Source organism: Rattus rattus, chromosome 3 (genome assembly GCF_011064425.1).
Source record: "Rattus rattus isolate New Zealand chromosome 3, Rrattus_CSIRO_v1, whole genome shotgun sequence".
In the NCBI taxonomy this organism is placed as follows: domain Eukaryota; kingdom Metazoa; phylum Chordata; class Mammalia; order Rodentia; family Muridae; genus Rattus; species Rattus rattus.
In genome coordinates this window covers 52,181,924-52,207,358 of record NC_046156.1, presented here as the reverse complement: position 1 = coordinate 52,207,358, position 25,435 = coordinate 52,181,924, and the positions used below count along the sequence as shown (strand labels likewise).

Sequence of the window (25,435 nt, the reverse complement as noted above, 5' to 3'; positions counted from 1 at the left end):
TCTGAGTAAAAAGTCAGGCAGCGTCAAGGCTGGTCAGGGTCTCCTGGCAGATTTCCCAGCCTGCCGAGGCTTGGAACCATAGGAGGGAGGTACACTTGAAGCTCAAGGCAAGGTGAGGAAAGTTCTATTGACCTTGCTGGAAGGAACAGGGGGGCCTCTAGAAAAGAAGCAATTGTTTCTGCTAGCTTATGGTTTGGTTTCCCACTGCACTGTGAGGTATAAAAAGGCTATGCAAAATAAACTTGGAGGCTGCTTTGGTGTTCACTAACAGCCCTCCCAAATCTATCTCTCGTCTCTCCCTCTGTTTTTTTTACCTTTCCTATAATCATCCTCACTCCCCTCTCAGACACTGTTTGAACTCGTGCCAGTGGGCTCCGACACACTCAGGCATGAGTGATAAGGTGCTATTGGCAAGTTGTTTCCTTTTCATGTTTCCTTTTCATGTTTCCTTTTCATGCTCCCCATCGCCTGCTTGAGTCCTCATAAAATGATGGCCAACTTCCCCAAGGTAGCAGCACAGAAGACTGAGGTGGAAGTTTGTATCACCTTTGAAAGACACACGTCATACTGCCAAACTCTAACCATGCAGGCTGTCCTAGTTAGGGTTTTCATGGCTGTAAGGAGACACCATGACCAAGGCAACTCTTATAAAAGATGACCCTTTACTCACCCCAGTTCCTTTTGGTCAGTGTTTTGACCATAGCAACAGAGAGGCTAGCTAGAATAGGTTATTAACACACCTAAAACAAATAGCTAATAGCATCGACTATCCGGGCACTGCAATGTATTAATGTTACCATTTGCTAATAGATGTCACTCAGCCTTATTTAATCTATAGAGACTTCTTTCTAGTCTTCTTCTTGTCCGCCCGATTTATTGATTGATTGAGAGAGAGAGAGAGAGAGAGAGAGAGAGAGAGAGAGAGAGAGGGAGAGGGAGAGGGAGAGGGAGAGAGGGAGGGAGGGAGAGAGGGAGGGAGGTGGAGGAGAGAGAGAGAGAATCCATGAGGAACAGACAATATAATATAATGTAGGTAAAACCCCATCATAATGCAAGCTGCATATGCTGAATTCCCATGAATTAGAGGAAGGTGCCCCTTTTTCAAGAAAGGCTCCCATTGCACAATGCAGAAAAGCAATCTACTTCTGGGCCTTGGAGGGAAGTACTAGCTAGCTCTAGGGTGTAAGAAGAGCGATCCAGCTTAAATTTGAGAACTTAAGGTGGTTCAAGAATTGTCATGGCTAATGGTCAGAATGTGTGCACCTATGCTAATGGTCAGAATGTGTGCACCTATCAGGAATTAGGAGCCACCACTGCCTACTTGATGTGAAGTCCCAGCTCTATTCAGAAAAGCTTTCTAGAATCTGGAAGCCCCAGCCCCGGATGCTGACTGCTTCACTCGTGTACTCGAGCTTGCAAGCACATTAGCTTCCGACAGCCATCATTCTACCTCTAACCATGCTCCCTAGGTCTTCACTGCAGTTTGGGACTCAAGTTAGCTAAGGATTTCTTTGCTGGGAATCCTCTCATCTAAATAGGAACTGGGCCTCCTAAGAATGATGGGGGTGGGGGAACAAGAGGCACGGGCTCTTTTAGCACACGGCCCAAGAGGGGGGTACAGTTGCCCACACGAACTTGTGCCAGTGGTGGTGTGACTTCTGATGTCTATAAAGTGTACTTGTCAAGTGGGTTTCATCAATGAGAGGGTTGGGCCTCTGGCTGCTTTGGGCTCTTACGGGAGCTCAGATTTTCAGAGTTGCTGCAGAGATAACATTCCATTCATGAGTGACAGCCCTCCGATGGGTTCCCCTTGCACAACCGCACACAGCCCAGATGGCCCTGCAGAGCAGGATTGCTCAGAATAACTGGGGGCTCTCCCTTTACACAGGATGGAGCCACTTTAACTCAGTCATGTGTTCCCCTCAAACAGATCCAGGGTTCCTGAGATCCTCCCTCGAGTTATTCCAGCTGAAGGCTCACTTACTTCTCAGCATGGAGCCCCTCCTACTGCTCTCCTTGGCTCTCTTTTCCGGTAAGATGTTGGTGAGGAGCCCTCTAAGCCACAACCTTCTGAGGCAGCTAGAGCCTCCTGTCTACTTAAAGTCGCTGCTTGCTGTAGCAGTTTGAAACATATCAGCAGTTTGAAGGGAGAACAAGAAGAAGTGAAAATACATCATCTTAACAGGTCCTATCAAGAGGTCCTAGGTTCTTGCTTCTGATAAGGGAGTTGTGGGGAACTTGAAAACCTTCACTAATATTAGGGCTCTGCAGTTTTTTTTTTCCACTCTCCTCAAATCTTCCCCTCCCCCATTTCTTCCCTCACGTGTTTGCGAAGATACAAGTAGACCTTCTTATCTCCGTTCTGTCTAAGCCTGACACCAAAGACAGTAGTCAGAGACTGGACTTGCCCCAAGCTGTGTCGCCTCTCCATTGTGCCCCCTTTAGATTTATTGCAGATCTCTGTGGGTCAGCATCCTTGAACTGAGGATCACAAGATCTTCTCGTCTGGTTGTGATGAGAAGAAATTGACACTTAGGATATGAATTTGATTTGTAGGAATGTGTTAACCTCCTGTAAGACACTGGAAGCAGCCTCTTGCTGGTGGTGGGTAGGGATCCTGCAACATACACTTGAAGGCTGAGAGTGATGGGCTTTCTTGTCCTCTCTCGTCTTTTATCAGGTATTTTCCAAGCCATAGTGAAGCTGAACAATGCATGCATTACTTCCCCATTACGAAATATCCTTCTATGATAAAGATACTGGCACTAAAGCTGGGCAGTGGTGGTGAATACCTTTATTCATACAACTCAGGAGGCCAGCCTGGTCTAAAGTGCAAGTTCCAGGACAGCCAGGATTACTTAGAGAGATCCTATCTTGAAAACAAAAACAAAAACACAAAAAGATACCTACACTGGTCTTGTATGGCAAGTTATCAGATCCTAAAATCAGAATCCTTTTATTTTCAGTCCTCTGCAGCCAGAACAGGCCTCCTAACCTTTCACTTCCTTTTAGTGGCTGCCAAGATAAGGTAGGAAGCTAGGGGCAGAGCTAAGGGGCACAGCAAACCTCAAGCTCAAAGATCCTTATGTCCACATTTCACACATTCTCAGACTTGGAGGACAGACTTCTCCACGGGATGCTGGGAGCTAAGCACATGAATTAGGGCTACCTACATTCAGGAAGGTCTGTCTTCTTCCCTTAGTCTATTTTCTCTGTAAACACCCACATAGAAACATCCAGAGATTTGCTTGATTGATCTAGGCATCTCTAAATCCAATCAAACTGACATCAAGATTAACTATCACAAATCCCCAAATAAAGGTTTCTTCAGAGATGGCATCATTCTGGAGATTCTTTCTGGCTTACAGATGGCTGTCTTCTTGTGACTTCACATGGCTTTACCTAACAAGAATTTAAATAAGGACAGCAGCCATATTGGATTAAGAGGTACCCTAGTGGGGCTGGAGAGATGGTTCAGCAGGTAGCTCATACTCTCTGGAACTTCAGTTTCAGGAGATGTCATTTTCTGACTTCTGGGTGCTGGGTAGAGATTAGTGCACTTATATAAACGCAGGAAAAGAACACTTATAAACATGAAATATAACAAAATTTTTTAAAAAACTTGAGAGCACCCCAATGACATAATTGCTTCTTAAAGGTCTTGCTTTCAAGTGCAGTCATAACACATTCTGTATAGCGAATTGGGTTTCAACATATGAAGAACACACACAATTCAAACCGTAATACTGACCATTTATAAATGAGCAAAATCTAAATTCCTATTAATTATCTGCCAGGCCCCAGGGGAGATTTGGTGTGTTTTCAAGAATAATGAGCAGTGTGTGTGTGTGTGTGTGTGTGTGTGTGTGTGTGTGTGTGTGTGTGTGTTTGTTCACAGATGCCATGGTCATGGATGAAAAGGTGAAATCAGGCGTTGAGCTGGACACAGCTTCTGCAATCTGTAACTATGACGCCCACTACAAGGACCACACCAAGTACTGGTGCCGTGGCTATTTCAGGGACTCGTGCAACGTTATTGCCTTCACCCCTAATAGCAGCAACCGTGTGGCCCTGAAAGACACAGGAGACCAACTCATCATCACCGTCTCCTGCCTGGTCAAGGAGGACACAGGCTGGTACTGGTGTGGTATCCAGCGGGACTTTGCCAGAGATGACATGGATTTTACAAAGCTGATTGTGACTGACAACAGAGAAGACGGGGCCAATGGCTTTTCACCTGGTAAAGAGACTGGCAAGGGATCTTTGAAGGGTAATGGGTGTTTGCTGAGGTAGTAAAAACTCACTGAAGGATCCAGGTCTGGTGGTGTGGAGGCAGAGATGTTCAAGGCCAGCATGATCTATATAAGTGAGTTCCAAGCCAGCCAGAGCTATAAAGTGAGACCCTGTGTCAAAACAAACTAAAACCAAAACCAGACAAAACCCAAAACAATCTCATTGAAGGAAGTGGTCACCAACTCAAGTGCCTCTTGTATTATTTGAGGTAGCCTGCTCTCTTGATCCCACTAAACACAGTGGACTACGGTTCAGGTAGAAGTTTGTAGGAAAGAAGAGTGTCTAAGTGCTAGGTATGCTTATAACCTCCCTTCCCTCCCGGCATCCCAGCTCACAGACCTTGGAAGAGGCTAGAAGGTCTCATAGACCTGAGATCTTCGTACTGATGGTCAAGGCTTTGAGGCTGTCTTGAAAGCTCAGCCTTGCAGGTCTAGAACCCTGGAGATGGCTCCTTAAGAAGTGAGTGAGGCTGCAAAAGAGAGACTTGGGTTTCTTGTAACCGTGCAGCTTAAAGAATTTAATAATTTATATAAAGTAAATATTGTGGTCAAATTTGCCAGCACCCAGTTTTACTAATGTGGAATGTAATTGTATCTTGGAGGCTACTGGGAGGGACTGGAACCAGAGGGCCAAAGCTTTGTAAGATAAATAACTGCGACTTTTAGCTGTAGCTAACTCTTGGGGTCTCCCAGTGTTCAAAGGCGCCTTCTCTGGAGGCTGGAAAATTCTCTAGCACCTGAAAGCCCCCGTCTTACAGGCAGAGAATAGTGGAAGACATGGCCTGTTCTCTCATTGTTCCTATTCTGGGAAACAATGTGTTTTCCTGTCACTGCCTAGAGCCCAGTGGCAGTAGGAAAACACATTGGAAGGACTTGTGAGAAGCCTCACAGCCACCTACCTCTCCAGGTCCTGTGCTGGGAAGAGTCTTACATTTAATCTACCGGTAACTGATTCAACAAGTGACCCACCGAGGGGGTAACATCCTCGCTGGCTGAGTTCCAAATCATGCGTGTCTCTTGAGGTTTAGGCTCAGGAAAAGAGGAGTCTTATCAAAACCTGCTCCTTTAAAGAAACACAGAGGAGGCTAGGTGGGTCTCCCCTATGGGTTGGTAGCAGCTATCAGAAGGAGCTATGTCACCGGTTGATCCATTTCCTAATGATGCGACTGTCTATTCGATACATCAAGACTTTTCCCCTTGGGAATGAATCTAGCCTGGGACTCTAATCACAAACTGCTTTTAGCCTGCACAGGGTCTTTATGCAAATCTGGGAAAGGTGCACTGCGGGTTGGATTTCAGCCCCTATTCACTCCAGCCTTGTCCCCTGTCCACAGCACGTTTATGCAACAGCTAGTGCTGTTTTACACAAAAAGCCAAGAGTGCCCGTCCTCCCTGGAAGCCGGGTGGGGATGCAGCTGGAACCAAAGGAAGGGTCTTCGAATAGGCTTTGTTACCAACAACTTTTTTTCTGATTCAGGCACTTCAGGCAACAGGACCCGGAGCTGTAAGACGTCCAAAGCTATTCAAAAGGCAGAGGGTTCCCGGTGAGTCGGGATCTGAGGAGATGGCTGGGTCACGGGTATGGATGGGGCGAACCACAATATAATGTAGTGACTGGGTTACGACGTCTACTTTTCAGCTGTAGTGTTTCTCTACCTCGGTCATCTTTATTGTAATGGTTTGGTTTCTTTAAGAAGACTATCTTTTTTTTTTGTTTGTTTGAAAGCAGCAGAAAATAGCCTCTAGTTTATAACAGGGGGCATCATCCTAAGGAGAGAACTGTCTGAAGTGCAGAGACAGGGATCAGGCACCGAGGACTCATCAGGATTCTCTCCGCCTCTAGCCCCATTTTCATCTGAGGCTGGCACGTGCATCCGCCTCCTCACCTTTCTGTGTCACTCTTCCCTAGTTCTCTTCTATTTTTCAAAAAGTTTGATTCATTTTTATTTTATGTGTATGATTTTTTTTGCATGTGTGTGTGTGTGTGTGTGTGTGCGTGCGTGTGTGTGTGTGTGTGTGCGTGCGTGCGTGCGTGCGTGTGTATGTGTATTTGTGCCCGGTGTCTGTGGAGCCAAGAAGAGGGAGTTTGGTCCTCTGGAACTGGAAGTAAAGATAGTTTTAAGCCGCCATGGGGGTGCCATGTGCCACCCGAGAACTGAACCCAGGTCCTCTTTAAGAGCAGTAAGTGCTCTTAACTTCTGAAACATCTCTTTTTTGTTTTGTTTTGAGACAGGATCTGAAAAAGTTTCCTTCCAACTTCTTATGTTGCTGACCATATTGACCTTAAACTTTTTTTTAACTTTTATTTACTTTTTATTGGATTTTTTTTTTTTTACATTTCAAATGTTATCCCCTTTCCCAGATTCCTGTCCATAACCCCCATCCCATTCACCCTCCTCCTGCTTCTATGAGGGTGCTCCTCCACCCACTCCCCCACCCGTCACCTCCCCACCTTGACATTCCCCTGCACTGGGGCATTGAGCCTTGGCAGGGCCTTAAACGTTTGAGGCCTCTGCTTCCTCCTCCTGAGCAAAGGGATTATTGGTGTGTGCTACCACACCCAATTCACAAGCACTCTACCAGTTTGCCAGGGACAGCATACCATGACAAGGACTGCCAGCAGTAGGCCGGGATGGAGACATGTCAGAAGCCTGTGGCTGCTCCTTGTAAAGAAGGACGGTGTCTGGGACCCTGGGAAGCAGGAGACACCTTCCTCCAGGGGACCGACATCTGAAATAAGGGACTGCCTGCCTGCAGGAGGTTGGGATGCAGACACCTCAGTAGCCTGAGGCAGCGCTCTCTCTCTCTCTCTCTCTCTCTCTCTCTCTCTCTCTCTCTCTCTCTCTCTCTCCATATATATATATGCATATATATGCATATATAACTGTATATATGCAGTTGTTTCCATTTCTTCTAACATTAGCCCTGGACAACAGCTGTATAGATTTCATTTGTGTTTGACTGCTTTTCAGTTGGCCTTAGTGTACATAATTATTCTATTATATCTGACTTTCCTATTTCTCCTCCTGCTCTGGTGAATTCTGTGAAACTAGATGTTCCTTGATGTAACAATCCTTAAACAATTAAAAATTGAGGCATAGGAGCACAGCACAGCCCAGCCCTAATGGCCCAGGTGCATGCTGTGTGTACCCATCTCGGAAACAATGTAATAACTGCACAATGGTAGTTCCAGATTAATGCTTGACTTGCAAAGAAAGTTTGAAGAAATTATTAGAAAATGAATTGGAGCCAATATTGGGACCCCAAGAAAGGAAAACAAATATTGAAGTTATGAAATAAGTTTTGTATAACATTTGAGAATGGTTCCTGGGTAAGGAAGTATAGAATGCATAAAATTATATACTAGTAAACCTAAGTCAAAATACTGGAACTCTTACGAGAGTCGTTGGGTGCAAGGAACAGAAAGCTAGCAGAACTACTGAGTCAAGGGTTAACTTGATTCTTTCTGACCACTGCCTGGCAACCTTGCCCATGTCATTTATCACTCGAGCTTCACAGGAAAATGAAAGTAGCTGACCTTGTTCTGAGCTCTGAAGTCATAAGTTAAAGTATAATAAGTCAAAAGTTAAAAGTTAACTAATGATAAATTTACAATTATTATTGTTTTAGCTACAGGTCTAGGAATGGGGGAAGTTTGAAACTTTGGGGAACAATTGTAATTCTTTTTTTTTTAAAAAAAGATTTATTTATTTATTATATATAAGTACACTGTGGCTGTCTTCAGACACCAGAAGAGAACATAACAATTGTAATTCTTAGTTCTTTGTGGGATGTGGTTATTCTTTTGAATTTGGTTTAGCAATGATTATACAATGTCTTTTTTTTCTACCTGCTTTTGCAGTATCAAGAAAATACTGGGGCAAGAAAAAGGCTAGAGAGCATGTGTGAGCATGTGAGAGCATGTGTGAGCATGTGTGAGCATGTGAGAGCATGTGTGAGCATGTGAGGAGCAAGTGGAGAGTGAGAGCAAGGTGTGCATTAGATGTGTGTGTGTGTGTGTGTGTGTGTGTGTGTGTGTGAGAGAGAGAGAGAGAGAGAGAGAGAGAGAGAGAGAGAGAGAAAGCATGTGAAGAGTATGTGAAGAGTGAGTGAATAGAGAATGTGAGGTGTGTATGGAGAGTGTGTGTGTGAGTGAAAGGGGAACTCACAGAGGTGTGTAGGAGTATGGGGATTCGAGAAAAGAAAAACGCACAGGAGAAAAGCAGAGTGTACAAGAGAATGCAGAGTGTGTGCAGCCGCAAGCTGTGAGCAAGCGAGCAAGAGAGAAAGAGAGCAGAGAGAGAAAGAAGAGAGAATATCTTTAAGCCTTGAAAAATTGCCTGTCAGTTTGTACCTGAAAAGTAGTCTGTGTTTGTTTGTTTGTTTGTTTGTTTGTTTATTTATTTATTTATTTATTTATTTATTTATTTATTTATTTTTTCGGAGCTGAGGACCGAACCCAGGGCCTTGCGCTTGCTAGGCAAGCGCTCTACCACTGAGCTAAATCCTCAACCCCCTGTGTTTATTTATTATGCACCTTCCAGAGATCCCTGCTTCCAGTTGAGAACTTCGATCCTGTGTGGAGGCTGGACTTCAACACCAACTAAACTATCCTCCTGCTTGTATGTCTTCTCTCTGTCTTTCCCTTCTCCCTCTCTCTTCCTATCTGCTCTTTTGTTTCCGCTTTCCTTTTCTTTTTGCCATAGCAGGTGACACCCATTTATAGTTCCTCAGTTTATCTCTCCCACATTCTGAGGAGTGGCCAAAGTCTGTGGTTTTCCACTCCTTGTCCCCATTTAACTTCTGGGGAAGGGATCACTGGCCCAGCTTGGTCAAATGCCTATCAGATCCAAATAATGTGGTCCAAAGAATAGGACCACTCTTCCAGAATGTAGTTGTCAGGAGCTACCGGGGCTGGTGTGGGAAGAAAACCAAAAGGTCTGCTTCCAAAGGACCTGATATCTGATGCGGTTTCTTCTAGAATGTCCATTCTGATCGTTTGTGTACTGATTAGCGGGCTGGGGATCATCTTTTTAATCAGTCATATGTCCAGAGGAAGACGAAGCCAAAGAAACAGAGGAGGTAAGCAGCCTGGGGGTGGGGGGGTTGGATCTAGAGTTCGAGGAGTATCTTTCAGGTGAATAAATGTGGCCCTCCTCTTACTGCCTAGTCACTCAGGTGCCAAGGCAGCTAGCCAGCCTACAGGCTGAGGAGGATGTAATCCACCCTCCTTGTGACAAAGGCGTTATGAAAGGTGGTGGAAGAAGCATGGTAATCTTAAGTGGAGGTAGTTGCAGACAGGGAAGAAGGAAGACAGAGCTAACATATGCAGGTTCCATATCTGTAGGGCTACTTGTATCCCCAGCACACTACCCTTGGATAGTAGCCTATTATCCTTACTGCCTGTTTGAAACATTTTACTCACTTGTAGGGATGGGGACAAGGCTCTTGTCAAATGATGGAGCCTCTCTAACCACTCTAGTTGGGTCAGCAAGTTTGCAAAGGTCTCCTTGCCAAGGGATCTGTGTGGAGCAGGTGGGCCTGAGATCTCAGCCATTAGCTTTGTGTCTCTGTTTTCCCTTGGACAGTTACTGGCAAAAGCATCAATAGAAACCCACAAGCAAGCCAAGCTCCGTCCATGGTCTCCATACCCTTGGTAAGTTCCATCCTTAATTGTTCAGTTCTGCATCCTCAGCCCCAGCAGAGCCCTGTCTTTAGTTCTCCCCTTTCATAGAGAGAGGACTGTGACTGTATGTCTCTGCCTGGGACACAGGCAGACCTTATCATCTGGAACATTCTCTAGGTCAGCATGTGGTGAGTTCACCATTCTGCTAAGCTCTGAAGAATTTGCAGAACTGAAAGGACGCTGAAAGGATACCACAAGCCTCCTTTTAGCCAAGGCAATGCTGTTTGCTTTTGTCTTTTTGCGTTCAGAAAGCACGGAAACACCTTGGACAATGAAGATGCTATGAGATAAATTACAAGATAGCTTCCAGTCACCTGGGTTTGGAAACACAGAAAATCATTTCAGGAAAATAATGATTAAGATAAAACAAACAAAAGCCTCAAAACAGAAACCCACCACCATCACCAAATGCCAGTAGCACCCTAATGACAAAAGACCTGTTAATGACACACAGTGGGCCAGTGCCTGGGGGAGCCCCGAGGAGCTGAGATGTGAAGATAAGGCTTCATGGTCTCAGGCTGCTCTGTGAGATTTGGGTCTCATGCAGATGTAGAGTAAGCTCTATAAGAAGGTAAAGGAAAGGCTCCCACAGCAGTCTTGCCTTTTTTGCCATTTAGAAGCATTGGGACCAGTGGAGGTGAGGAATATACAGAAAGCAACGGCCTTCAGGGCTTGCCTGGTTCTATCCTCTGTAGGATACAATTGTAGTTTATATTTATTTCAGAAACCTATTGTTTATTCTTAAAGATATGACCCTGGGCGACATTTCTCTTCTCCAAGCTAGTTTTTCTCCATATAAACACTCTGTTTCCATACTTTTCCGAGTTTTTTACCCACCCATGACCCACCCACCTCACTCATGCACCCTTCATCTTGCAAACTAGGAACATGCTAGTTGCTGAGGTTACAAAGACAAACAAAATAGATAGCGTCTGTCTTCATGGAGTGCATGCTGTGAAAGAGGAGAACAGCTGAGCAGCTGTGGTACTCCCAGAAGCCCAGGCAGAAGCATCTCAAGTCTGAGGCCAGCTTGGACTACGTAGTGAGTTCTAGACTTGCTTAGACTATAGAGTGAGACTCTGTCTCATACACAAACAAGAAAGTGGGGTGGTGAGGTGGAGGAGTACAAACAGGCAGACACAAGCACAAATGTAAGCTTGTCAACTAGAATAAGCAAAGGAGACATGATGCTATAAATGATGGGACAATGGAATCCAAGGCTGTTCTCTTTAGCAAGGAGCCAGCAACCTGTTTTAGCCATGACCTGTTCCCTCATCCTTGGGAAAACAGTATCCTGAACTAAAATCCCTTCTACTTTTGTTATTCTTGGGCCTTGAAGCCAGATATATTTGTACCATCAAAACTCAGTGAGAGGGGAGAAAGCCCTAGGTACCAAGCTTTCCTACAGCTGACAAGTCTCATAGGGAAGACATCACACTCTAGACCTGAAAACAAACGTTGGTGGTCTCAGGGCCAGTAAGATGGCTCAGTAGGTAGAGGTGCTTGTCACCAATCCCGTTGACCTGAGTGTAATTCCCAGTACTCCGATGTCAACGAGAACCAAGTGGTCCTCTGACTTCCGCATGTGCTATGACACAGAGAGAGAGAGAGAGAGAGAGAGAGAGAGAGAGAGAGAGAGAGAGAGAGAGAGAGAGAGAGAGAGAGAAGAGACAGAGAGAATAAATTAAAAAAAAAAAAAGCCTTGGGTATTTTGTTCCCGGGCAGCCCGGGAATACCGGAGTGGCTCTTACATACATCCCTGTCTTCTGTCACCTAGAGAAGCTCTGGGGACGCTTAGGTTTGCTTGAAAAGATTCCCGAGTATGGGAACATAATCTTCAACTTAAAAGAGAGGAAAATAGGCTCAGCAAAGTGACAAACACTCAGGCAAGAGCCCTCGACTCAATTTTCCTTTTCTGTTTCCCAACAAAGTAGGCAACGATTTGAAGTTCTTTCCACATGTCCTGACTCACGGAAGTGGCTCAAGCAGAACGCGTGTGACTGAAGATTTATTTCATTTAGCTCCTAAATAAAGTGATATCATTACAGTAGACTCTCCGTGCCAACTGGTCTGCATCTCAGAGACTGACCCTGACCTTTCAGGATTTCTAAAGGACTCTGTGACCTTGCAGCAATCTTTCACGGCCGATGGCAACAGTGAGGCTCGGAAGATCTTTGGAGGAAGGCTACCATTGAATAATCTCTCCAAATCTTAGCTCTCATGCATTAGATTAGCTACAGTGAAGAAGAGGTCACAGAATCTGGGACAAAGGGAAATGACTTATTTATTTTATTTACTAGCCAATAAATATCTGAATATTGTTGAAAATTCACCCCTAGGAGAATCACTGGATTCTCCTAGTTATTATTGGAAAAGTATTTATTGAAATGTTCCTAAACAGCATAATATTCCAATGCATTTCTGAGTCAGTATCAAATGTTTTATCCCAAAATAGAAGATCGATGGAGTCTGTGGTTCTTATATTCTCTTGGTGAAAAGACTCTGGACCCCAAAGCACATCCCCAATGAGGAACTGTCACCAGTGTAAGTGGGTGCTGCTTTTGATCAATGAGCAACAAAAAGGTGACAAATGACAAGTGTTTTTCAATCAGGAAGAGCAAGGCCAGAATGAGGCGTCATCTGTGGGAGCAAACAGGATTGCCGCTATGGCACGTGCTCCCCTGCAAGCTGACCATCTTCCCATATGGCATCCCTCCTGTTTCATCACTGACATCACTGACCTCATAAGAACCCTGCTACCCTGTGGGAGAAGTGCATTCATGTGTGTGCTTGGACATGTAGGGGCTGGAGGATAACCTCAGATGCCATTCCTCAGGAGCTGTCCACTTTATATGAGACAGGGTCTCTCATTGGCCTGGACCTTGCTGATTAAGCTAGGCTAGCTGGACAATGAGAGCCAGGGATCCTCCTGTCTCTGCCTCTCCAGCGGTATGATTACAAGCACTCACCAGTATGCCCCACATTTTCCCATGGGTCCCGGGAATCAAAGTCAGGTTCTTGTTCCTGCCAGGTGAGCCTTTCACTGATGGAGGCATTTTCTTAGTCTCAGCAGCACACAATTTGCTATGCCATGCTCCCTTCTAGGAAGGAATAAGCTCAGCCTTCAGAATCCTCGAGTCCCCCAGCCCTGTGTGAACAGGGTTGGAGTGAAGTTTGGGTGCTGATCAGATTCGGTATCCTGTCAGATTAGATCAGGGCTCTTGAAATGTCTCTGATGACCATAGTTCAGCCCCAACTCCTTTCTCTAGGGAGGGAACTCCAAGCACCTCAGCAGTCTGAGGGAAAGGGCAAGGGTCTACATGCCATACTTGCATGTTTCCTTGTAGTTTTTATTCTTCTTTGAGTTTCAAACACACCTCCCCCCCTCCGCCCCCACCAAAGCATTCTCCTTCTGCTACTGACAAATTTCAGTCTTGCCCAGTGGTCATGTATTGAATTTATACATAGTCAATTTACCAGGGACTATATTCTTGGAGAAAAGTGTCTAATAATTCCTAATAATTCTTCAGCTAGGGGTAGGACTATGTGCCCAACTCATCTCTCCATGCCTGGGATTGCGCCGGTCTTAATACTGTGATAATAGTTATGGGTTCGTATGTATGTATGTACTTATGTATGTATGTATTTATGTATGTATATATGTATGTATGTATTATTTGTGTGTGTATGTGTGTGTACCCGCACACACACATATATGCATGTTTGTGTACTATGTTATGCACACACACCTCGGAGTAAATGTGAAGGCCAGAGGACAACTTTCTTGAGTCAGTTCTGTCCTTCCACCATGTGAGTCCCAGGATTAAACTCAGGTTGTCAGGTCTGGTAGCAAATGTCCTTCTCTACCCCAATAGTACTTAGGTTTATTTTAGAGATGTTTTCTTCTTGCTTAGTGCTTACATTTTAGATTAAGCTTGCATAATTAAGAAGAATCTTGCTGGTTTTTTTTTCCTTGGGGCAGTCTATATGATTGTCCATTTGTTTGGGGGAAATAAATGAACATGTTTAATCTCTCCTTTTGACTTTCAACCAAGGTTGTGACACAAAGCTCTAACACCATACAAAGGAGATAGAAACCCACATTTTAGCAGTGTTTTATACAATATGGACTTCGTGTTGGCTTAGCATTCTGACCTTGATTTCTGGAGAAGATAAAGGGACAGGATGACAACTAAGAAGGGACCAACCTTGGAGGAGGATCTGCCATTATTTGTAACTCTTCAACTGTTTATTAGGGTTGGCTCCTCCATGGCTATCATCAGTGAGCTTCTTTATCTTGAGCTCTATCCCCCATTTGGAAAAGTTTAGGGGTGTTGTCCCTAAAGGGGCTGCTACGGAGTGAAAGCAACAGCCTCCTTTCCTCTGTCAGGGAAAGTCACTAACCACTGGTCCTTATGACTGACACCTTTCCTCTGTCAGGGAAAGTCACTAACCACTAGTCCTTATGACTGACACCTTTCCTCTGTCAGGGAAAGTCACTAACCACTAGTCCTTATGACTGACACCTTTCCTCTGTCAGGGAAAGTCACTAACCACTGGCCCTTATGACTGACAGCAACTGCGCTAGATCAAGCCTAAGTCACTCCAGTGGCAACTTTATATAGACTGTGGTCGCAAGTTTGTGGAAAACAGCAAAAGCAAACATACGGAACAAAACCAGAAAGCAGCATGTCGAAGGAGCTGAGCTGAGGTCCTGCATTCTGCCTCATTGGAGAGGCAGCTATGGGTCTGTCACTTTAATCTGAGAATAGACAGTGGGGTCCAAGCCTGAGGAGTGGTTTCTAGTCAAGTCCTTGCTGTTTTCTTCTGAGGACTTGAAAGTCATGCTGGCATATGTGAGCGACTCCTTTGATATAGATGACAGCTTTTGAGGAGAAAGAGGAGAAACAAGTGAATTTAATTTGAAGCAAAAGATGTCTCTTTAAAAGTGACCCAGAAACTCTGAAAAGTGGGGACTCAAAGAGAACAGAAGAACTCATAAAAGAGCCACTTGCCCAGAGTCCAGAAAGTGATGCCAACATCCCACTCCGAGAGGAGACAGAATAAACCAACTTCCCCCAAATAATTTGGTGTACCATCTCCATCATGCTCAGTCTCCCTCTTGCACCCTTAAAACACCGGATAGTCTTACCTTGGTGGGAGGCTCTGAGTGAGGGTACCGGGTCTGGGCACTGGAGTTACCTGTAGCATACACCAGGAAGAAGAGGGTTGTCCTCTTACCAGGGTGACTGGAGGAGCCTCTCACCTTGGGTGAAGGTTAGTGGGGAGGGGTGTAGGGGTGTGGAGAGCAGCAAGGAGGAGAAAGGAAGGACCTCAAGGTGGATCTGCAAAGAGGGTGGGCCAAGCAAACCTTCCTCCTCTTCCCCAGCGCTCACTGCCCACGTTGCTCTCAGTCACAGCAAGAGAAGGCTCATCTCGTCTCACAGAGACCACTCACATTTTCTGCAGCTCTTGATGAGGAGAGTAAGGATCCCAAGGAGCAGTGTCAGCAGGACCCCAGCAAAAAAGGCCAGGATTAAGTGTTCCTTTCTGTTTTAGCAGAAACAAAAGGGAGGAGATGACTGGCTGGCGGAGGGCCCCGTGAAGCCTTTCTGGAAAGACAGGCTTAGCTTTCTTATGTAGGCTCTCACATGGGCTGGGCTGACGGGGCTTGCTCCCACCCACTGCTGGAAAAGAGGCATTCTGCTTTTGGGGCCCACAGTCATGAGACTTTCTTTTCTCTCAATCCCATTCCCAATACCCCACACCCCAGCACTGTGTGAAGTGTGGAGTGGGGATCTCTCAAATCTTGGGCAATGTTGAGTTCATACTGCTTGTAGCCCAGCGCCTGGGAAGCCGAGGCAGGAAGATTGTGGCAATTTGGAGGCCAGCCGGGGCCACATTGTGAGATGTGCTCAATCCCCCTCCCCTGCCAACAAAACAAAACAGAACTAACTATTATACTCTTAAGATCAAACACTGAGTTCTTTCACCATTCCTGATCTCTTCTCCCACTCAGACTGCCCTTCCCAAGGCCCCAAGACAAAATGGTCAACAAAAAGCCCTCCAATGGACTGGAAATGCCACAGAGACCGGATAAATGTATTCCTTTACTTGGGTTTGAAGGAATAGGGTGTAGAACTGGTCACTGGGGCTGCCGTGGAGATTGTTCCTGCAGAGAACATGGAAGGTATCAGTTTTGGGGGGATCAGTATCTCTGCCCTACTCCTGCCGTCCCTCTAGGATAAGACCCTGAGCGCGACCACTACCCCCGGGAACTTGCAAGCCGGTTACAACTCTTCAGAGGGAAGGACAGTGAGTCTTTTCGTTGGTGCTGGGCAAGTGAACCCAGGACTGTTTGCACACTGGGTCAAGCCCTCTACCACTGAGCTACATGCTATATCTGAGTGAGACCTTTAAAATGAGAAGTAGAGCTGTACTTGAAAGGGTATACGAAATAAAGGAGCAGAGGTAGAGTGGGAAGCCCTGGGGAGATGTGGTTCTGACTTCAGCAGGTACTTCCCTACTTTCTCGTAACTGCCAGTGTGTGTGTGTGTGTGTGTGTGTGTGTGTGTGTGCGCGCGCGTGCCTGTGTGTGTTCCAGTGTCTATAGGGGAAGGACAAGAAGAAACAGGAATTAGATTTTCATAAACTACCAGCTGATCTACTCAGTTTGGGGGACAGGTCAGGTCTTTCTGATGCCTTTGTGTGCACTGGCTTCAGCAGTGTGGTGGTACCCTTGAATTCTACCTCAGAAACACTCTAGCCAACACTGCTCCCCATGGGGGCTTTCAACATAACTCTTCCTTTTACTAATTCACTGTAGCACCCAGGGAAATGATTTTTGTCCCGAACTCACTGATCGTGGGTTTAGGTGTAGAAGGAGCAGCTCCCATGCTGTCTTCTCCTGAGAATAAAACAGGTATTTTTTTAGTTTGGTCTGGGGTCTGAGCATGACAGTGGCACTCAATGGGGTTGGGGGTGGGGTTAATTCAGAATGGGCTAATCCCTCTGTGGAGGGACAGTGATGTGTGTCATTGGTACTTTGTTCACCTGGACATATTCAATGACCAGAGAAGTTACATCGGAACCCTTTAGTTTAGCATTTACTCTATGCTTTTAGAGATAATCAGCAGCTGGATGTGGTTGAAAGTGTTTCTAATCCCAAGCACAGGGGAGGAGAAGTAGGAGGATCAGGAGTTCAAGTTCAACCTTAACTATGTAGTAAATTCCAAGTTAGCCTCTCTGACTTGAGACCCTAACACAAACAAACAAACAAACAAAACTAAGGGGCTGGAGAGATGATGAATCAGTGCCTAGCAGCACTTGGTGCTTCTCTAGAGAGGACCAGGGTACATGGTAGCTCACAGCTATCTGTAAGTCCAGTTCCAGGGAATCCAACGCCATCTCTCATGCACCAGTACTGCATGCATATATATTCAGGCAGGCAAACACTCATGCACATTAGTAAAACATAAGTAAAAAAAAAAAATCAAGAAAACTACTAGCTGTGAGGTTGTATAAGACTCAGCATCTCTCTCCATCCCCGTCACTCACTGATTCAATCACTCAAAAACACAAAGCAAAAATCCAGCACCTTGGGGGCCACGAACGCAGTACAACTGTGTTGCTTTGGTACACCTGGTGGCTCCTCCCTTGTAACACATAACAACATACGGTGCTTCCTTAAAGTAACATCTTTGAGATGCAGGATGGCTTTTCAGACACGTCTGCATTGTCACTGAACAGATGTTATTGAAATGAATGCAGAGATGAGCTGGAGAGACGACTCATCAGTTCAGAGCACTGGCTGCTCTTCCAGAGGACCCAGGTACGATTCCCAGCCCCCACTGGCAGCTCATAACCACCTGTTAACTCGCATTCCAAGGGATGAGACGCCATTTTCTAGTCTCTTTGGGCACCAGACAATCATGTGGTACTCAGATTACACCCGGGCAAACCACAAAACTGTAAAGCATCTAAAGGCAGGAGAGTACCATCGCCTGGACTCCTAGCACCCATTGCTAGCTATGTGGATTCCTTTCAGTCACTCACTGTGTTTTATTAAAGCTGCCTGAAACAGTTCTTCCCATCCAAGGCCAGATCTCTCTTCTGCTCAGCATTTTCTGTCCATTCTTGCACACTTCTAAAACCCTTGTAGTGGCGATAGACCTTTGTGAGCTGTGGCCTCCTCACCGTGTTTGCAGAAGATACTTTGTAAGATACTGTAAAGGTGTCAGAGACCAACCAGAGCCCCAACCCCTGCGTATAGGACTGTCTATTTCTGGAAGTTCTCCTTCATATTTTCAAATAACAGCTGGCCAGGAAGAACTGAAACTGGAAAGCAGACCTGTGTGAAAGCACACCACTCAGTTCAGATCGACCGGACCGACTTTCTCCTCCTTCTGTTTTAAGGTTTTTATTTTATGTGGATCAGTGTTTTGTCTGTATGCATGTCTATGTGAGGGTGTCTGATCTGCTAGAACTGGTCTTACAAATGGTTGTGAGCTGCCGTGTAGGTGCTGGGAATTGAACCCGGGTCCTCTGGAAGAGCAGCCAGTTGTTCCTAACCACTGAGCCATCTCTCAAGCCCTGGAACTGAACTCTCTTAATCAATCTTATGCTTATACAAATATTTTCCAATGTTTTTAATAATTAACGAGACAGGTACTTTAATATATAAAATTTCAGCTACAACCTTTTTTTTTTGTGGCTACAACTTTAATTCAATTTAGGCAAATCCATAATTTAAAAAAAATCGAGGTTCAACAAATTTCACTGAATCTTAAGGCAATTTACTTAGAAAAATTCCATAAATGGCTCACATGTTTTAATCAGTCAGCTTTCATGAGTGAATATGTCTGTCCTTAGATATGAGGGGGACTTTAAGGAGGACTCCTGTCCCTAAGCGCCATTAAAGCAGTAGCAAGGCAACATTATACTGTAGCTCGCCAGTCAGCATTTCTGTGTCTGCCACTATCTGAAGTGGAAAGTGCTGACAAGAAAACTTGGTGGGAAGTCTTATCCGTGAGAACAGGAAGACCGTGGTCCATGTAGGATGAGCAGGGGCAACACTTTCTTTTAATCACTCTTCTGTTCCTTTTGAAATTTACGTTGGCCATGTGAGGTGGTATGATTTTAATTCCAGCACTTGGGAGTGAAAGGCAAGTGGAGTCTGTGGATTTGAAATCAGCCTGGTCTACATAGTGAGATCCAGGCCAGACCAGTTACTATGTATAGGGAGAACCTACCTCAAAATAAAATAAAATAAAATAAAATAAAATAAAATAAAATAGTCAATGGTATTCATTGTAGAACACCATAAAATATTAGCACATTTTCTTGTATTTTATTATAGGATACATTATATGTTTTATAAAATATATTTAAAGTATTAAAATGTATTTTTCCTGAGGAGTGTGAATTACCACTAGACCTTACATTTAGAGCTACTGAAAACCTCTGCTTTTTTGCAGCAGTGGATCTATATGAAGAAGCAACCCAAAGAAATATCACACAAAAAATCCTAGGCCACCCTACTGTGATAGACTAAGTCTTAGACCACTACCACAGAGAAACAGATACTTACAAATCCAGGTAACAAAATGCAACAAACATATTTACCTTCAAAGGCAACAATCTAGCCAGGTGTGGTAGCACTCACTGGGGAGGCTGAGGCAGAAGGTTTGCCATGAGGTCAAGTCTAGCCTGGATTACACAGGATCTGTCTAAAATATTCAAAGGGAGCCTGGCATGGTGAGTTTACATCTTTATTCCCACAAGTTGGCAGAGGCAGGCAGATCTCTTTAAATTGAAGGAGAGCCTGAGTTCTAGACCAGTCAGGGATACATAGTGAGACCCTGCTTAAACGAAACAAAAGAAAATAAAACCAACTAACCAATCGAAATTAGGGCAAGAGGGATAGCTCAGCAGGTAAAGGTATCTACCCCACAACTCTAGAAACCTGTACACACGCACACACACACGCACACACACACACACGCACACACACCTTTTAATCACAAAAGAGAATAGCAATAATCCAAGCATCAAAGAATAATAATCTAAGCATTTGGCAGAAGCAGAAAGATGAACCAGAAACGAAGCTGTTTGCAGTTTGATCTGGCATGAGAGACTCATACTCCACACTGAGACCTGTGCTATGCGGCCATTCAAATGCAATCCTTCCCCCACCCAAATAAGCAGCACATCAGAAGCCACTACACAAATGATTCAACTGTCCTTTGGTGAGCAATTAGAAAGGTCTTTACCTTTTCAGGAAAGCTCCAGTTTTAAGGTGCAGCTCTGAGACTTAGCCTTTGACTTTTCTGTTCCTAGTCTTGGTTTTCAGAGATGATGAAACAAAGTTTACTCCCACTGCCACCCTCAAGCTGTGTTGCAAAGATATGTTCAACCTCCAAGGCACTGACTTCCTCTTTGAGGCCAATGATATTTTTTTCCCCTTTCCCTCGTTTCCTTCTTTTTAGATTGACTCTTTTCTCACAGAGACTAGGCTGGTCTCCACCTCCTGTGGATGATAATGACTTTTTGATCCTCCTGCCTCCAACTCCTGAATGCTAGGATCACAGTCTGAACCCCTATGCCTGGTTTGTGCGGTATTGGGATTAATCCCAGATCTTCATGAAAGCTAGGGAAGCACTCTACCACCGGAGCCATAGCCCCACCCGTGCTACATTTCTAAAGGTCCTGTAAGCAATGAGGGTTGCTTGTTTACACTTTCACACATGAATGCCAGAAGACCCAGGAAAGGTCATTTCTAGGAAGGAGTTTATTGTTTAACCTCCCGGAAGCTACTGATAGCAGTATGACATCATCACCTTCAGCAAAGACTTTGTAATTCCATGTTGAAATAGAAAAATGAAGAGTTACGGGTCAAAATTAAACAATGGGCTGAGAACTCAAGTGTGTTCAGAGCATTGAAATACCTTTTGAGGGAGCAGAAGATTGATTCACTTATTTATAAGCATTTATTAGTAAACTAGTATCCGGCAGATGCCATAAACCACCCGAGGATTGAAGGATGGGATCAGGCAGTGTATTTGGGATCTTGACATGGCGCAAGGAGCGGGTACTGGTAGGAGGAAAAGCACTAAAGAATAAACACAGATGGGCTAGAGCTAGGGTATGGAGGCCTTTAAATTTAAACCTGTATGCAGTCATTAGCATACAGTTGCACTGAAGAGACTGCACTCACATAAACCTAGATGGTATGTATCACTCACTCGGTATGGCCTCCAGTTGCAGTCAAGAGAGTTGGATGTAGTGGTATTCCTATGAATCTCATCCAAGCTTGAGGGCCTGGGCTCTCAAGGGCCAGACCTTTTTGGAGAGGGGTTAGATTTGAGAAACATGAGCTGAATGAGGTTGCCACCAGCAGAAACAGCATACTATTCTAAACTTTCTAAGTAGAAGTACGGTCTGAAATTGTGGTCAAAGCTACAAGTATCTATCATGGCTGTTTCACCATTTTCAAGTCCTGTACACAGCTGTATAAGATGTGTGTGCTATAGTTTTGCTGTGGGTTTGTTTACCCTGACATCATTGCAAACATGTAAGTAACGCTCTAACGTATGACATTACCATAGCCAATGTCAATGGATGAAAGGAATTTTCAGCTTCATTAAAATCTAACATGTAATATATGTGAACTAATGTTGGCTATCTGTCCTACGTGATTACATTTAACATTTATAAAAAATGCACAGATTAAAAAATTTTCATGTGTATAGATCTTTTGCCTGCATAGATGTCTGTGTATCGCATTTATATCTAGTGAAGAACTTCTGGAACTGAAGTTATGAAGAGTTGTGAACCACCATATGGGTGCTGGGAATTAAATGATAGTTGAATTACAATATGGATACTGGGAATTAAACTTGCGACTCCTGGAAGAGTAGACAGTGTTCTTAACTACTGAGACATTTCTGCAGCTCAAGAATTTTAAAATGTGTGCTTGTTCAGAATTCCATAATGTATACAATGTATTTTTGATCACTTCTTTTATCCCTAACCCATCCCTTCTCAACTTATCGTTTTCTTTCTTTTTTTTTTCAAAGATTTTATTTTTTACTTATTTCATGCATGAACATACTGTAGCTGTCTTCAAACACACCAAAGGAGGGCATCAGATCTCATTATAGATGGTTGTGAGCCACCATGTGGTTGCTGGGGATTGGACCAGTCAGTGCTTTTAACCGCTGAGCCATCTCTCCAGCCCTCTTTTTTTTTTTAAAGCTTTATTTATTGTATATGAGTACAATGTCGCTGTCTTTAGACACACCAGAATAGGGCATCGGATCCCATTACAGATGGTTGTGAGCCACCATGTGGTTGTTGGGAATTGAACTCAGGACCTAAGGAAGAGCAGTCAGTGCTGTTAACCGCTGAGCCATCTCTCCAGTCCTCCTTTTCTCTTAGAATAATCCATCTAGTCTAATTTGTGTTCACATTCCCATGGGTATGGACAGTCCACTGGAGCAAAGTCAAGCATACGAGGGGCTTTACCCTTAAAGCCAACTGACATTTCCTTCCCAGAACCTGTCAGTTATCAGTAGCTCCTCGGCTAGGGGTGGGAGACTGCAAGGCCCTCCCTTCTACATGGAAATTTTGATTGGGACACAGCATGAAAATACAGTTTTAAGGAAACAGCAGAAAACCATAAATACAATAGGATTGAAGGACATGGGGATTAAAACACAGGATGAGCCAGTGATCAAACTTTTGAATCTCAGTGGCTAAGTGTTTTTATTCACAATTGACATTGACTCAGGGCCATGTGCCACTCTTTTAAGTAGTTTAAACTTAAAACTTACTTATGCACTTATTTCTGTGTGTGTGTACATGGACCGTGGAATATGTGTTAAGGTCATAGGACAGTTTGTGAGAGTTGGTTCTCTTCTTTGACCTTGTGGGTCCCAGGAATTATACTCAGGTTGTCAGGTTAGATGATGTGTACCTTTACCCACTATATATTTCTGTGGCCTACAACATGTGCTGTTCTAAACTGAGGATATGAAAGTGAGCAAAAATTGGCTTTTACTTATCTTTGTAAAACTTTCTGAATGTAAGAAGTTGCAGGAGGCAAATGATTCCATGTGTTGTGATGGAGCGGAGTCCTTTACATATATCTGTAACACAGGGAAACTTCTCAGAGGAAAACACCGATACTGACTAAAGTTCTCATTAATAACACTAATTTTCTCAACGTTATTCTAGAATAGGAGGGAGGGAATGTTCAGATAACAGACCATTTGAAAATCGCTAGGAAGGAGAGCAAGAAGATCAAAGACGAGAATGAAAGTTATAGAAGCAAGAAGAGGTAATCCCTTGGAACATTTGTCTGTACAGTGAGAGAAATGGGTGTATAAACAGTCACTAAAATTGAGACAAACAGGTTGGACATGAGCAGTCGAGTTGGGATCCTTGCAGAAACCCATTTGAGGGCAACAGGGACTAAAATGGTAGGGGTAGAGAGATGAGATACAAAGAGATCTGAGAGGCGTTCAGAAGAGCGGCAGCAGAAACAAAAATAAAACAGATGACCAAAGAGATCACTCAATGGCAAGACTAAGAGCCCAAAAAAGGAAACAGTGGAAGTACAAGACTTAAAGCGCGACAGTTCCATAACCCAGCATGTACTGAACACAGATACTAACCCATGCTCTGTAGGGTGGTAGAGTAACAGGACATAGCTCTTAAGGTAGTTTTCTTAAAGATTTATTTATATGAGCACACTGTAGTTGTCTTCAGATACACCAGAAGAGAGCATCAAATTCCATTATAGATGGTTGTGAGCCACCATGCTGGGGATTGAACTCAGGACCTCTGGAAGAACAGTCAGTGCTCTTAATTGTTGAGCCATCTCTCCAGCCTGGTATTTTGCAATCTTATTGGTATTTTTGTTGTACAAAACAGTGTTCCAGATTGCTTGCAAGATAGAATGTTGTGGATGTTAATTTATAGATTTATACACAGTGGACTGGGACCCCAAAGAAAAAACAAGAGGTTAGGTTACTCGATGAGGAAAGGGGGGTGTTGAGAAAAGCATAGATATTTGAGGTCAGAGGAGGGATGGAGAAAAAAAAACGTGGTCAAGTATCAGTGTTGCTTAGAGGTCAAACATGAGGAGTGGAGAAAACAGACTGGATCTGGAATTAAGAAATAATCTTGACGGCTAGAACATTAGTGTATCAAGGGGTCTTTGTGTAACATGGACTTCTCTAGATACCACTGTATGTAATTAACTATATGACATTCATGAGCTTCTAAACTAGATTAAGTTTATCACTTATAGATGTGCCCACCATTAATCTTTAAAAAAGCCTTTGCTTTAGTTTGTGTACAGTTATATATACCTGAGTCTAGGTGCTATAGAAGTCAAGAGGCATTAGTTACCTGGAAGTGGAGTTTACAGGTGGTTGTGAACTGCCCAATGCGAATGGGAACAAATTCGAGCTCACTGCAAGATCAGTGTGTTCTCTTAATCACTGAGCCTGCTCTCCAGCCCCTTCATCTCCGTTTTAACATCAGGAATACTTACACGGTTTAATTTTCAATTACTTATCCTTAAATCCCACTGTCATCTACAGTTCAACAAAAATCTGGTCAAAGATCTCTGAACTATGAATCTTAATTCACATTTTCAGTTCTCTTAACTTAATCTGAAAATCTGTCTACCATTGACCCTTCCTACATACAGCACTCCACCTTGTCTACCACTGACCCTTCCTACATACAACAGCACTCCACCTTGTCTACCACTGACCCTTCCTACATACAACAGCACTCCACCTTGTCTACCACTGACCCTTCCTACATACAACAGCACTCCACCTTGTCTACCACTGACCCTTCCTACATACAACAGCACTCCACCTTGTCTACCACTGACCCTTCCTACATACAGCACTCCACCTTGTCTACCACTGACCCTTCCTACATACAGCACTCCGCCTTGTCTACCACTGACCCTTCCTACATACAGCACTCCGCCTTGTCTACCACTGACCCTTCCTACATACAGCACTCCACCTTGTCTACCACTGACCCTTCCTACATACAGCACTCCACCTTGCTACGTCTACTGACTCCACAATCCCTTTCCTCTTCCATCCTTGCTGAACCTCTTTGAACACTGGCATCTTCCGTGGTTCTTTACTCAGTACTGTTTTCTCCTGGAACATTTCATAAACAAGGTATTAATTAGTTCAATGACGTCAATGTATTTTCACCATATATGTACATAAATGTGAGGTTCTGTGTTCATGTGTGGAGGCCAGAAGACAAGCTTTGATGTCTACCTTGCTTTGTTTCTTGTCTGCTGCTGTGTATACCATCTGGGTCCACAAGCTTCTGGGAACTGTGTCTCTCATCTTCGGGGATTACAGATGCTTGTTAGCGTGCCTAGCTTTTACACGGTTCTGGGCATTTGAAGTCA

At 44.2% G+C, this 25,435-nt stretch overlaps 2 protein-coding genes across 2 annotated transcripts in view; one reads left to right on the top strand and one right to left on the bottom strand.

The window, feature by feature from the left end:
• Positions 1 to 16,161, top strand: part of Tmigd3 (transmembrane and immunoglobulin domain containing 3) — a 78,530-nt gene extending 62,369 nt beyond the window's left edge. The window contains exons 2-7 of the mRNA XM_032897558.1: positions 1,931 to 2,032; positions 3,899 to 4,240; positions 5,770 to 5,836; positions 9,274 to 9,374; positions 9,881 to 9,948; positions 15,998 to 16,161. Of these exons, the coding sequence (XP_032753449.1) occupies positions 1,993 to 2,032; positions 3,899 to 4,240; positions 5,770 to 5,836; positions 9,274 to 9,374; positions 9,881 to 9,948; positions 15,998 to 16,078 (699 nt within the window). The 5' untranslated portion in view covers positions 1,931 to 1,992 and the 3' untranslated portion in view covers positions 16,079 to 16,161. The remainder of the gene's footprint in view (positions 1 to 1,930; positions 2,033 to 3,898; positions 4,241 to 5,769; positions 5,837 to 9,273; positions 9,375 to 9,880; positions 9,949 to 15,997) is intronic.
• Positions 14,579 to 16,163, bottom strand: C3H1orf162 (chromosome 3 C1orf162 homolog). The gene is made up of 4 exons (XM_032897556.1): positions 16,093 to 16,163; positions 15,437 to 15,528; positions 15,131 to 15,180; positions 14,579 to 14,863 (listed from the first exon to the last, which is right to left on the bottom strand). Exons 1-4 carry the CDS (start codon positions 16,161 to 16,163, stop codon positions 14,720 to 14,722), a joined length of 357 nt encoding a protein of 118 aa, XP_032753447.1. The 3' UTR covers positions 14,579 to 14,719.
• Positions 16,164 to 25,435: the final 9,272 nt, after the last annotated feature.

Coding starts and splice junctions, on each gene's coding strand:
- C3H1orf162 (XM_032897556.1), bottom strand. CDS start 16,163: ATGTTCTCTGCAGGAACAATCTCCACGGCAGCCCCAGTGACCAGTTCT. Junction 15,529..16,092: donor CCCTATTCCTTCAAACCCAA/GTAAAGGAATAC, acceptor CTGCTAAAACAG/AAAGGAACACTTAATCCTGG. Junction 14,864..15,130: donor ACTCAGAGCCTCCCACCAAG/GTAAGACTATCC, acceptor TCTCCTCAAAAG/CTGTCATCTATATCAAAGGA.